Source organism: Biomphalaria glabrata, chromosome 14, assembly GCF_947242115.1.
Source record: "Biomphalaria glabrata chromosome 14, xgBioGlab47.1, whole genome shotgun sequence".
In the NCBI taxonomy this organism is placed as follows: Eukaryota; Metazoa; Mollusca; class Gastropoda; family Planorbidae; genus Biomphalaria; species Biomphalaria glabrata.
In genome coordinates, this window is record NC_074724.1 from 268,904 (window position 1) to 282,500 (window position 13,597).

Here is a 13,597-nt window from a genome sequence, read left to right on the forward strand (position 1 = left end):
AAATTAAACCAGACAACTTAAAAAAAACTTTGATTTAAAATAGAAAAGCTCAAGGATTGAAAAAAAAACTACAATACATGTAATATACATGCCTATACATGTAATGAAAATTTCACCGTAATCTACATCTAGGACCTACGAAGACCTAGAGATTAGATCTAGATTAAGATCTAAAATAGTAGAATACTACAGATTATCTTAATTAGTAATTTGGAATCTAGACTTAGATCTAGATTTAAAGAGAATTTTAAAGCTGAATATGTGTTTTACTTAGCAGGACTGAGACTATGAGCTTTAAATCAAAGGCGGTCTACAAAAACTAATTGAACTGTTGCAAGATTAATAATTGACTTCTATTCATTGGAGTCTAGAGACTCAAAAATACATTTTATTAAAAACACGTTTCTTCTGTTCGATGAGGAAGAAAAGATGTTAGATGAAGTCAGTTCCGGTTTCTGAAAAGCCTCACTTACCCATGAATAATTGTTGATTGTTTCTGCACAAGCGGATTTGCGTTGGCTTCTCTAGCACTGAAAGAATACTAGCAAAGCTCGTTGGATCAACCGAAGTGGATGTGACGCAGTCATTCGCCATCCACTTATCTCTTACATGGCTCTAAAGCTGATGAGCGCGCCCCTAAAGGAAACATCACATGGTGGCGTAGCAAGGTACCCGTGGGCCCGGATTCAAGAACATCTAGTTGGGCCCCCCTCCAGCCAATAAGGCAAATTTAGTACGTGACCAAAAAAAAATGAGTTATGTAAATGTAAATACATTCCAATGTAAAGATTGTACCTTTTTTAAATGTAATAATGTCATTACGTTTGATTCAGTTAGGACTTCATATGAGTAATAGTGTCTTAAAAGTCAATGTTTTTACAACTTCTTAAGAGAGTTAAACGGCTTCAAACTGTTTCTAATGAAATGTTCTTCCTGAGTTCTCATGTGGGCCCCAACTGGCCATGAGTTGTGGGCCCGGGTTCATTGAACCCCTTCGCGCCATGGATACTACGCCACTGACTTTCACCTTTCTTTTAGTTTGTTTATTTGTAAATGCACCACACAAGATCTGTTGACCGTCTTTCTCCATTCCTCATTGTCTATTGCCTTAGATAGGATTTCCTTCAATGACAGACCTGTCTATTCTTTGATGTGTTACTATCACATTCTCTGTCTGCCTCTTCTTTTTCCTGGTTCTGTCCCCTGAAGGAATGTCTTTGTGGACCTTGCGATATGGTCATAAAGTTTAAATTCGCGTTTTTTTTAACAGTAGTTAGCAGGTAATCGTGGGATTCAACGACTGTAGTAATCCTGTTTCTAATCTCTCAATTTGTGATGCATTCTTTGTAAGTTAAATGGTGATGTAGTAACATGGTGACATGGTGATGTATTGACATGGTGATGTGGTGATGTAGTGATATGGTGACGTGGTGACATGGTGATGTGTTGACAGTAACGTGGAGATGTAGTGACATGGTGATATAGTGACATGGTGATGTGGTGATGCTGTGACTGGGTATTGTTGTGACATGGTGATGTGGTGACATGGAGATGTAGTGACATGGTGACATTGTGATGTAGTGACATAGTGACATGGTGACGTAGTGACATGGATGTGTTGACATGGTGACGTAGTAACATGGTGATGTAGTGACATGGTGACGTAGTGACATGGTGATGTTTTGACATGGTGATATAGTGACATGGTGATGTGGGGATGCTGTGACTGGGTGATGTTGTGACATGGTGATGTGGTGAAATGGAGATGTAGTGACATGGTGACATTGTGATGTGGTGACATGGAGATGTAGTGACATAATGACGTAGTGAAATGTTGATGTGTTGACATGGTGACGTAGTGACATGGTGATGTAGTGACATGGTGACGCAGTGACATGGTGATGTGTTGACATGGTGATGTAGTGACATGGTGATGTGTTGACATGGTGACGAAGTGACATGGTGATGTAGTGACATGGTTACGTGGTGATGTGTTGACATGGTGACGAAGTGACATGGTGATGTAGTGACATTGTGACGTGGTGATGTAGTTTCATGGTTATGTGTTGACATGGTGACGTAGTGACATGGTGATGTAGTGACACGGTGACGTGGTGACATTGTGACATGATGGCACAAAAGCGGTACTTTAGTTCAAGTTCTAAAATTCGTTTATACTTCAATTGTAATTAACCACACCTCAGTGTTTCTTTAGTAAAAACTACATAATTACAAATATTGAAAAAATTAAATTAATCATATTTGTAATGAGGAATGTTAACCAACCTTCTAAATAGGGCCCTTTTAGACTTTAAAAAAAATGGCTTTTGTATAGTGGCTTCTTTATTTGTGATTTTTACAATAAACGAAACAAGATCCAAGACACTAAATTGAACTTTTAATGCTATGTAAAGGAAAGTCAAAACAGACAACGTTAGAAACTTTTGATTCTGTAGTGCTAAAAATTGAATAAAAATAATCATATAAATAATCATATAAATAATCATATAAATAATCTTATAAATAATCTTATAAATAATCATATAAATAATCATAAAAAAAATAATCATATAAATAATCATATAAATAATCATATAAATAATCATAAAAAATAATCATATAAATAATCATATAACTTTTTTGAAAAACATCCATTATCAACATTTCCTTCATACTGAAGCCCGATTCACCAAAATCTTTCTATTTATCGGTTCGCATCAAGTTATGAAAATGTCCAATATTATGTTCAGTAAGCTCTAGTCTTTCTCTTCATAGTCATGTGGGGGAAGGGGGTATCTGGGAAAAGTTTCGGGTGCCTTCCGAGCTTTGGAAACACAACTCAGATAAAAAAGTCAAAAAAAAAAATTCTTGACATACATCGGGATTTAAACTCGATCCCCTTGTATGGAAGCCAATCGGCTCGTGCTGCTCCGCCACCCATCTTACTTTTTGTAAGAAGCATGTCAAGATATTAATTAAAAACTTTATTTAAAAAAAAAAAAGAAATAAGTCTTCACTAATGCGATTCTACAGTCTTGCCGTCTTTCTTACATTAAAACTTTTACATTTCTTGTGAGGGAAGTACCTTAGTTTTGTTGACGTCTTTGTAAGTAATGTCATCTGTCATTATGTCATCTGTAATTTACGTCATCTGTAATTAATGTCATTTGATGAGTAATGCCATCTTTTTATGAATGTTATCTCAAGAGTAATACCATCTGTCGAGTGGTGAAACATGATAAATAATCCGCCTGATAAGTAACGTCTCATGATACGTCCTGTCATTTGGAAATAATTGTCTACTCTTCTCCTAAATAATGACATTTGTCAAGAATGTCCTTTGATAAGTAATGACATTTCATATGTACTATCATCTGGTAAATAGTTTCATATGGTGATTAATGTCATTTGGTTAACAGTGTCATCTAGTGAGTGTCAACATCTGTAACACGATGTCATCTGGTGAATAATGTCACCTCCTAAGACATATTATCTCATAATATAAAATATCAGACAAACCGAATAATACGCACACCAGTTACAATGAGATGAACTTTGACATTTATTTCAATTCAGTGAAATGATACGAAATAATCAACAATTACATTCTTGAGATATTATGTATGTGATCTTCGGGAAAATATGTAGGTCGAAGCTGGGGATTATTGTGGTGAATTATAGAAAAGAAAATGGTGTGTGTGTGCATGCTATTAGAACAAGTGATAGGCATTAAAGACTACATACAATAAACAACTATAGCGAGAGTTTCTTTAAGGGAGACATTAGCAGGTCTTTATTTCACGAGGATAATGTCGCTAGATACATGTAGGTCAATGAATGTCTCAAATCAGGGACTCTCTTGGGGCTTGCATTCGTGGTCCTTCTGGAAATTCGCTGCTTGGTACCATTTTGAGAGAGGGGGCCATTGATATGTCTTCTCTTAGGCCTACATCTGTCATGGATGTCTCAGTACCGCTTGGCTTAAGTCCTTGCCAAGAAAAAGGATTTGTACAATTGGGTTAAGACCAAGAAAACAAGAAACATATTTAAAAAATGTAATTTTTTTTTTAAAGATAAAACCTCCATCAGACAAATTAATTTTTTTTTCAAACCGGGCATCGAACCGATCCCTTTAGCGCCGTCAGCTGCCTGAGCTTACATCGTTAACTACTCGGCCAGGTGGAAATCATAAGTTTGCGATTATCATCAATATATGGACATCTAGATCTAACACTAGACCTTCTGATTTAGAACTCTTTAATATTTAGCCTAGATCTATATCTACTTCTGGATCTAGAATCCCCGGGTACGCTATTCTGCCTCAACGTGGCACTCGGGTGGAAACGATAATTTGAGGAAGTGATCAGGCTAAGTGAATAGCAAAACAAAACTCCTGTAGGAGTATCCAAGGGAATGTGAGAGCTTTCCCATTGCACAGAGCGGAGTTGAAAGAGAGCTTCCACGTCCCTGTCGATAATCCATGCGCCGTTCTTCAAGGGACCGTTACACTAATGGAGAGTCCTTCACGGTTAGCTTGGTACATCATAGGAAAATGGCGGAGGTTCCCGGTGTACTCGGCCTTCGGCCATGCATTCTAGTCCATGCGCCCGGAGTGCCAGATACATTGGAAATAGCAATGCTTTACATAGGCATTGACTTGGATCTCTTCCAGACAGAACGGTGGTTCAATCAGGCTTACATGCCTAGAGCTCGAATAACCTTTGGATCAGCTCTTTTGACAATCAAACGGCAACGGTTTGTTCAAGCAGGCTTACATGCCTGAGGATGTAAACAATTTGCTAAAATTTGACAATTCAGAATCCAGAGGGGTGCACGTACATGGTCGGCCATCAATTCCTGATAAGCCAAGGCTAGTCTACTATACCATTAATTTATCCTTACAACTGTTCTTCAGTGAAAGCACTGCTTGTTCAGTTGCTATTTAAGGTTAATTAATTTGATGCAAAAAAAAAATAAAAAATAGGCTACTTAGAATCCAGGGGGTTGCAAATGGACCACCTTGCACCCCCCCTTGCTGGCGCCCATGATTACATCTAGATTCTAGATCCGTTTGATTGTCATAACAGCTGAGCCGAGGCTATTCGAGTTCTAGGCAGTTCAACCTGTTTTGTCTACATCCTAAAAAGGTGCAAGAGCTGGGACGTGAAGAAGAATATCAGCACTGTGCACCATGAGCGTTCATCCTCCCCCCCCCCCTTGACCATTGCAACGAGAAGCGCTAGTCAAGTTATTGACAGTTTGGCAGATACAGTTTCTTCTTCTTCTTCTTCGTTCTCATTTTTTTCTCTGTTGGAGTGTTCAGATGACTAGACCAATACATGAGATGAACTGCGCAGTGGTTTCCAAATCAGGGAGCTCTCCATATAGCTATTTTACTATTGGGCTGTTTTGGGGCCAATGTCTTCTACGGGCCTCTTGGTAAAGAGAGCAGTTTTGGAGGACGTGGTCGGCATTCTCTGGTGATACTCCACATGGGCAGATTCACTGGTTCCAATTTTGAGATTCCGATACATGTGTTGTCGCATTCTGTTGTCTCAGGTCCTGAATCGATAGATTAGACGTTGTCGGGATAGCTTATAATAGGCATAATCTTTCTTGTGATTTGGATGAGAGCTCGTCCATTTCTCATTTATTTTATTTACTATCAGTTTCTTCATTTCTTCTGGATAGAGTGCAGAGTTTATTTGTGAGTAGGTTCTCCCACTCTTGGCGAGTGTGTCAGCCTTCTCATTTCCTTCTAGTTCTATATGTGCTGGTATCCATTGAATAACAGTTTGTTTTTTTTTGCTGTTGTTGTTGAGATTTGTAAGTGCAGTCCTGAGTCGTTTTATAGCAGTATTTTTTATCAACAGTAGGGAGGGACGGACGGATTAGATTCACAACATGTACAGTAAATAATTTGTTAAAATGTAAAGTATTTTTTTTTTAATTTCATGAAACTATACCCAGGGCCGGTCTTAACAATTGCGGCGCCCTATGCGAATTTGATTGCGCGGGGCCTAGTCTGGGTGGGAATAAGGATAATAAGTGAAAATTAAGATTTTGTATTAGAAAAAAAAAATTACTTTTAATTTTATTTATTCTTTACTAAGAACAAAATTGCGATCTAATTGACTTTAATTTAAGAACCGTGCAACCTATGGCATATTTATATGCCAGTGGCTTTAAAAGTAAATAAAGAATTGTAACTTCCGATTAAGGTGAAAATTCGCCCGATTATAACATTGTATTAAATGAAAGCTGACAATGCCTTTTTTCTTTTATCGCGCGTAGGATTTGCGTTTTCCGCAACGAATGACGCCCACAAATGACAATTTTGATTATTTTTCAGGAGATTTTAATAAATTCAGGAGACTTCCATGACATTTTCGTATATATTATGCAATTTAATAATTACACCTAGAATTAGCGCGGGGCCTATGAAAGCGCGGGGCCCACTGCGACCTATGCGTAAGACCGGCCCTGACTATACCTACATACAATGACTAAAATACATGAAATACTGCAATCCTTCTTAACCTTCGAACTCAGGAGATAAACTCTATAACATACGATGACGTAAGTCTTAACAGGAGGAAATAAACACGACTTATTCTAACATACATGATGCAGAGGTGGCCTGGGGGGGGGGCGTGAGAAAGCGAGTCTTATGTCACCGTACGAATATTCGAATATTAGTGTCCCTGAGATGACACTCGCACAGGGCCCGCGCACTGCTTAGGCCGCCTCTACACAATGGATACACTTACGTTTAGAATCAGAAGGGGTGTCTAGGATCGGTACAGTCAGCCTCAGATTTGGACATACCATCAAGATGTACTTGTTTATAATTTTAAAGAATTCGCCTCGGAACCGTCGCCCAAAGAAACAGTAGGTAATGAAACTTGTGGCATTGTTGGAATACAGTATCAGTGCTACCAGGGAGTAAGCTGGAGAGAGTTAAAATACAATATCAGTGCCACCAGGGAGTAAGCTGGATAGAGTTAAAATACAACATCAATGCTACCACGGAGTAAGCTGGATAGAGTTAAAATACAACATCAGTGCTACCTGGGAGTAAGCTGGATAGAGTTAAAATACAACATCAGTGCTACCAGGGAGTAAGCTGGATAGAGTTAAAATACAATATCAGTGCTACCTGGGAGTAAGGTAGATAGAGTTAAAATACAACATCAGTGCTACCTGGGAGTAAGCTGGATAGAGTTAAAATACAACATCAGTGCCACCAGGGAGTAAGCTGGACAGAGTTAAAATACAACTTCAGTGCCACCAGGGAGTAAGCTGGACAGAGTTAAAATACAACATCAGTGCCACCAGGGAGTAAGCTGGACAGAGTTAAAATACAACTTCAGTGCCACCAGGGAGTAAGCTGGACAGAGTTAAAATACAACTTCAGTGCCACCAGGGAGTAAGCTGGACAGAGTTAAAATACAACATCAGTGCCACCAGGGAGTAAGCTGGACAGAGTTAAAATACAACATCAGTGCCACCAGGGAGTAAGCTGGACAGAGTTAAAATACAACATCAGTGCCACCAGGGAGTAAGATGGATAGAGTTAAAATACAATATCAGTGCTACCTGGGAGTAAGGTAGATAGAGTTAAAATACAACATCAGTGCTACCAGGGAGTAAGCTGGATAGAGTTAAAATACAATATCAGTGCTACCTGGGAGTAAGGTAGATAGAGTTAAAATACAACATCAGTGCCACCAGGGAGTAAGCTGGACAGAGTTAAAATACAACATCAGTGCCACCAGGGAGTAAGCTGGACAGAGTTAAAATACAACTTCAGTGCCACCAGGGAGTAAGCTGGATAGAGTTAAAATACAACATCAGTGCTAGCAGGGAGTAAGCTGGATAGAGTTAAAATACAACATCAGTGCCACCAGGGAGTAAGCTGGATAGAGTTAAAATACAACATCAGTGCCACCAGGGAGTAAGATGGATAGAGTTAAAATACAACATCAGTGCTACCTGGGAGTAAGCTGGATAGAGTTAAAATACAACATCAGTGCTACCAGGGAGTAAGCTGGATAGAGTTAAAATACAATATCAGTGCTACCTGGGAGTAAGGTAGATAGAGTTAAAATACAACATCAGTGCCACCAGGGAGTAAGCTGGATAGAGTTAAAATACAACATCAGTGCCACCAGGGAGTAAGCTTGACAGAGTTAAAATACAACATCAATGCTACCACGGAGTAAGCTGGATAGAGTTAAAATACAACATCAGTGCTACCTGGGAGTAAGCTGGATAGAGTTAAAATACAACATCAGTGCTACCAGGGAGTAAGCTGGACAGAGTTAAAATACAACATCAGTGCTACCTGGGAGTAAGCTGGACAGAGTTAAAATACAACATCAGTGCTACCTGGGAGTAAGCTGGATAGAGTTAAAATACAACTTCAGTGCCACCAGGGAGTAAGCTGGACAGAGTTAAAATACAACATCAGTGCCACCAGGGAGTAAGCTGGATAGAGTTAAAATACAACTTCAGTGCCACCAGGGAGTAAGCTGGATAGAGTTAAAATACAACATCAGTGCCACCAGGGAGTAAGATGGATAGAGTTAAAATACAACATCAGTGCTACCTGGGAGTAAGCTGGATAGAGTTAAAATACAACATCAGTGCTACCAGGGAGTAAGCTGGATAGAGTTAAAATACAATATCAGTGCTACCTGGGAGTAAGGTAGATAGAGTTAAAATACAACATCAGTGCCACCAGGGAGTAAGCTGGATAGAGTTAAAATACAACATCAGTGCCACCAGGGAGTAAGCTTGACAGAGTTAAAATACAACATCAATGCTACCACGGAGTAAGCTGGATAGAGTTAAAATACAACATCAGTGCTACCTGGGAGTAAGCTGGATAGAGTTAAAATACAACATCAGTGCTACCAGGGAGTAAGCTGGACAGAGTTAAAATACTACATCAGTGCTACCTGGGAGTAAGCTGGACAGAGTTAAAATACAACATCAGTGCTACCTGGGAGTAAGCTGGATAGAGTTAAAATACAACTTCAGTGCCACCAGGGAGTAAGCTGGACAGAGTTAAAATACAACATCAGTGCCACCAGGGAGTAAGCTGGATAGAGTTAAAATACAACTTCAGTGCCACCAGGGAGTAAGCTGGACAGAGTTAAAATACAACTTCAGTGCCACCAGGGAGTAAGCTGGACAGAGTTAAAATACAACATCAGTGCTACCTGGGAGTAAGCTGGACAGAGTTAAAATACAACATCAGTGCCATCGTAAAAAAAAAAGCAAGCTAAAACCTATGGCAATATTACAAGATCTTCGATGCTCGCAAAGACTTTTCTTCAGGGAACAGTACCAGGCAAAAAGAGGCAGAATGAGAAAGCGGGAAGACAATATAAAAGAATGTACAGCCTGCCATTGAAAGAGGTTCTAACTAAGGCAAGAGACAGAGAAGAATGGAGAAAAGACGGTCGACGAATCTTGCATGGTGCCCCATCTATCTATCTATCACAACCATGTCTGCTAAGTATGGCTTTAACACACTGAATGGCTACAAAACACACATTTCGTGAACACATTGTCACGGACGAGTTACAAGCACATGTAAACATAAGAACGACGACCGATACAGCATATAGTTTTCATAGCATCTATTCCTAACCCTAACCCTAACTCTATCTATCTATCTATCTATCTATCTATCTATCTATCTATCTATCTATCTATCTATCATCTAATCTATCTATCTATCTATCTATCTATCTATCTATCTATCTATCTATCTATCTATCTATCTATCTATCTACCTATCTATTTATCATCTAATCTATCTATCTATCTATCTATCTATCTATCTATCTATCTATCTATCTATCATCTATCTATCTATCTATCTATCTATCTATCTATCTATCATCTAATCTATCTATCTATCTATCTATCTATCTATCTATCTATCTATCTATCTATCTATCTATCTATCATCTATCTATCTATCTATCTATCTATCTATCTATCTATCTATCTATCTATCTACCAATCTATTTATCATCTAATCTATCTATCTATCTATCTATCATCTATCTATCTATCTATCATCTAATCTATCTATCTACCTATCTATCTATCATCTATCTATCTATCTATCTATCTATCTATCTATCTATCTATCTATTTATCTATCTATCTATCTATCTATCATCTAATCTATCTATCTACCTATCTATCTATCTATCTATCTATCTATCTATCATCTAATCTATCTATCTACCTATCTATCTATCATCTATCTATCTATCTATCTATCTATCTATCTATCTATCTATCTATCTATCATCTAATCTATCTATCTACCTATCTATCTATCTATCTATCTATCATCTAATCTATCTATCTATCTATCTATCTATCTATCATCTATCTATCTATCTATCTATCTATCATCTATCTATCTATCTATCTATCTATCTATCTATCTATCCACTAATCTATCTATCTATCTATCTATCTATCTATCTATCATCTATCTATCTATCTATCTATCTATCTATCTATCATCTATCTATCTATCTATCTATCTATCTATCTATCTATCTATCTATCTATCATCTATCTATCTATCTATCTATCTATCTATCTATCTATCTATCTATCTATCATCTAATCTATCTATCTATCTATCTATCTATCTATCTATCTATCATCTATCTATCTATCTATCTATCATCTATCTATCTATCTATCTATCTATCATCTATCATCTATCTATCTATATATCTATATATCTATCTATCTATCTATCATCTATCTATCTATCTATCTATCTATCTATCTATCATCTATCTATCTATCTATCTATCTATCTATCATCTATCTATCTATCTATCTATCTATCATCTAATCTATCTATCTATCTATCTATCTATCTATCTATCATCTAATCTATCTATCTATCTATCTATCTATCATCTATCTATCTATCTATCTATCTATCTATCTATCTATCTATCTATCTATCTATCTATCAATCATTTAATCTATCTATCTAACTATCTATCTATCTATCTATCTATCTATCTACCTATCTATCTATCATCTAATCTATCTATCTATCTATCTATCTATCTATCTATCTATCTATCTATCTATCTATCTAGGCATCCCTACTTACTGAAATGTGCCTTGACTTGGCCTAATGGAGTGGATAAGTCAAATATCCGCCTTTCATTTGGGAAGTAGATACATAAAGGCAATGCACTGACTATAAAATGGGTGCTGGACACTGCTAATAGTCCGACCAAGTGCTGTCTCACTAAAAGTTTGGTATAAATAATACAAAGAGATGATTAGTAATCGTACACAAAAAGACAATTTCGATCTACGGGTGTCCAGGTATTAATCTAGTGGAGATTTAATGTGCGGTACGTTGTCCGTTGGCCCCGCTGACATAATGTCAGAAACCAATCTCAATCTTCGAATTATCAGGCAGGGTTTAAAAACATTCATTGAGTTGGATGGATGTGTGACTATGTGAAAAAAACAACAACAGCACAACACTTTGCTATCAATGGGGCACTGAGTTCGAAACTAGATCTAAGTTGTTTTTGCTAAGCGCCTAAGGACAGTACGGAACGCTCCTGCGTTCTCCCTCTCTTCGCATGTATTCAAAAGAGATTGGACCATAGCGCCAGAGGCGTAGGAAGCGTTCAAGAAAGAAATTGGACCATAGCGCCAGAGGCGTAGGAAGCGTTCAAGAAAGAAATTGGACCATAGCGCCAGAGGCGTAGGAAGCGTTCAAGAAAGAAATTGGACCATAGCGCCAGAGGCGTAGGAAGCATTCACTAAAGAGATTGGACCATAGCGCCAGAGGCGTGGGAAGCATTCACTAAAGAGATTGGACCATAGCGACAGAGGCGTAGGCAGCGTTCAAGAAAGAAATTGGACCATAGCGCCAGAGGCGTAGGAAGCATTCACTAAAGAGATTGGACCATAGCGACAGAGGCGTAGGCAGCGTTCACTAAATAGTTTGGAACATAGCGCCAGAGGTGTAGGAAGCATTCACTAAAGAGATTGGACCATAGCGACAGAGGCGTAGGCAGCGTTCACGAAATAGTTTGGACCATAGCGCCAGAGGTGTAGGAAGCATTCACTAAAGAGATTGGACCATAGCGACAGAGGCGTAGGCAGCGTTCACTAAAGAGATTGGACCATAGCGCCAGAGGCGTAGGGAGCGTTCACGAAATAGTTTGGACCATAGCGCCAGAGGTGTAGGAAGCATTCACTAAAGAGATTGGACCATAGCGACAGAGGCGTAGGCAGCGTTCACTAAAGAGATTGGACCATAGCGACAGAGGCGTAGGCAGCGTTCACGAAAGAGATTGGACCATAGCGACAGAGGCGTAGGCAGCGTTCACGAAAGAGATTGGACCATAGCGCCAGAGGCGTAGGAAGCATTCACAACAGAGATTGGACCATAGCGCCAGAGGCGTAGGAAGCATTCACAACAGAGATTGGACCATGGCGCCAGAGGCGTAGGGAGCGTTGACAAAAGAGATTGGACCATAGCGCCAGAGGCGTAGGAAGCATTCATAAAGAGATTGGACCATGGCGCCAGAAGCGTAGGGTGCGTTCACAAAAGGGATTGGACCATAGCGCCAGAGGCGTAGGAAGCATTCGCAAAAGAGATTGGACCATAGCACCAGAGGCGTAGGGAGCATTGGCAAAAGAGATTGGACCATAGCGCCAGAGGTGTAGGAAGCATTCACTAAAGAGATTGGACCATAGCGACAGAGGCGTAGGCAGCGTTCACTAAAGAGATTGGACCATAGCGCCAGAGGCGTAGGGAGCGTTCACGAAATAGTTTGGACCATAGCGCCAGAGGTGTAGGAAGCATTCACTAAAGAGATTGGACCATAGCGACAGAGGCGTAGGCAGCGTTCACTAAAGAGATTGGACCATAGCGACAGAGGCGTAGGCAGCGTTCACGAAAGAGATTGGACCATAGCGACAGAGGCGTAGGCAGCGTTCACGAAAGAGATTGGACCATAGCGCCAGAGGCGTAGGAAGCATTCACAACAGAGATTGGACCATAGCGCCAGAGGCGTAGGAAGCATTCACAACAGAGATTGGACCATGGCGCCAGAGGCGTAGGGAGCGTTGACAAAAGAGATTGGACCATAGCGCCAGAGGCGTAGGAAGCATTCATAAAGAGATTGGACCATGGCGCCAGAAGCGTAGGGTGCGTTCACAAAAGGGATTGGACCATAGCGCCAGAGGCGTAGGAAGCATTCGCAAAAGAGATTGGACCATAGCACCAGAGGCGTAGGGAGCATTGGCAAAAGAGATTGGACCATAGCGCCAGAGGCGTATGGAGCGTTCACAAAGAGATTGGACCATAGCGCCAGAGGCGTAGGGAGCGTTCACAACATAGATTGGACCACAGCGCCAGAGGCGTAGGGAACAAAACTTGGCCCGAGGCCTCGTACCCATCCCCTTCCCCTCACGACTCCTCTGCATAGCACACCTAGCATACTTTCACCTGAAATGATTTTGCATTAGTTCTAAACTTTGAAAACTAAAGATCATTACTTTTCTAAGA

The 13,597-nt window shown here is 39.6% G+C and overlaps 1 protein-coding gene across 3 annotated transcripts in view; it reads right to left on the reverse strand.

The window, feature by feature from the left end:
• Positions 1–2,992: 2,992 nt before the first annotated feature.
• LOC106063994 (uncharacterized) overlaps positions 2,993–13,597 on the reverse strand; it is a 23,058-nt gene continuing 12,453 nt past the window's right edge. For all 3 annotated transcript variants that reach the window (XM_056011663.1, XM_056011664.1, XM_056011662.1), the window contains exons 7-9: positions 11,171–11,311; positions 6,771–6,950; positions 2,993–3,988 (exon numbers count right to left, since the gene is read on the reverse strand). In XM_056011663.1, the coding sequence (XP_055867638.1) occupies positions 3,843–3,988; positions 6,771–6,950; positions 11,171–11,311 (467 nt within the window). In that variant the 3' untranslated portion in view covers positions 2,993–3,842. The remainder of the gene's footprint in view (positions 3,989–6,770; positions 6,951–11,170; positions 11,312–13,597) is intronic.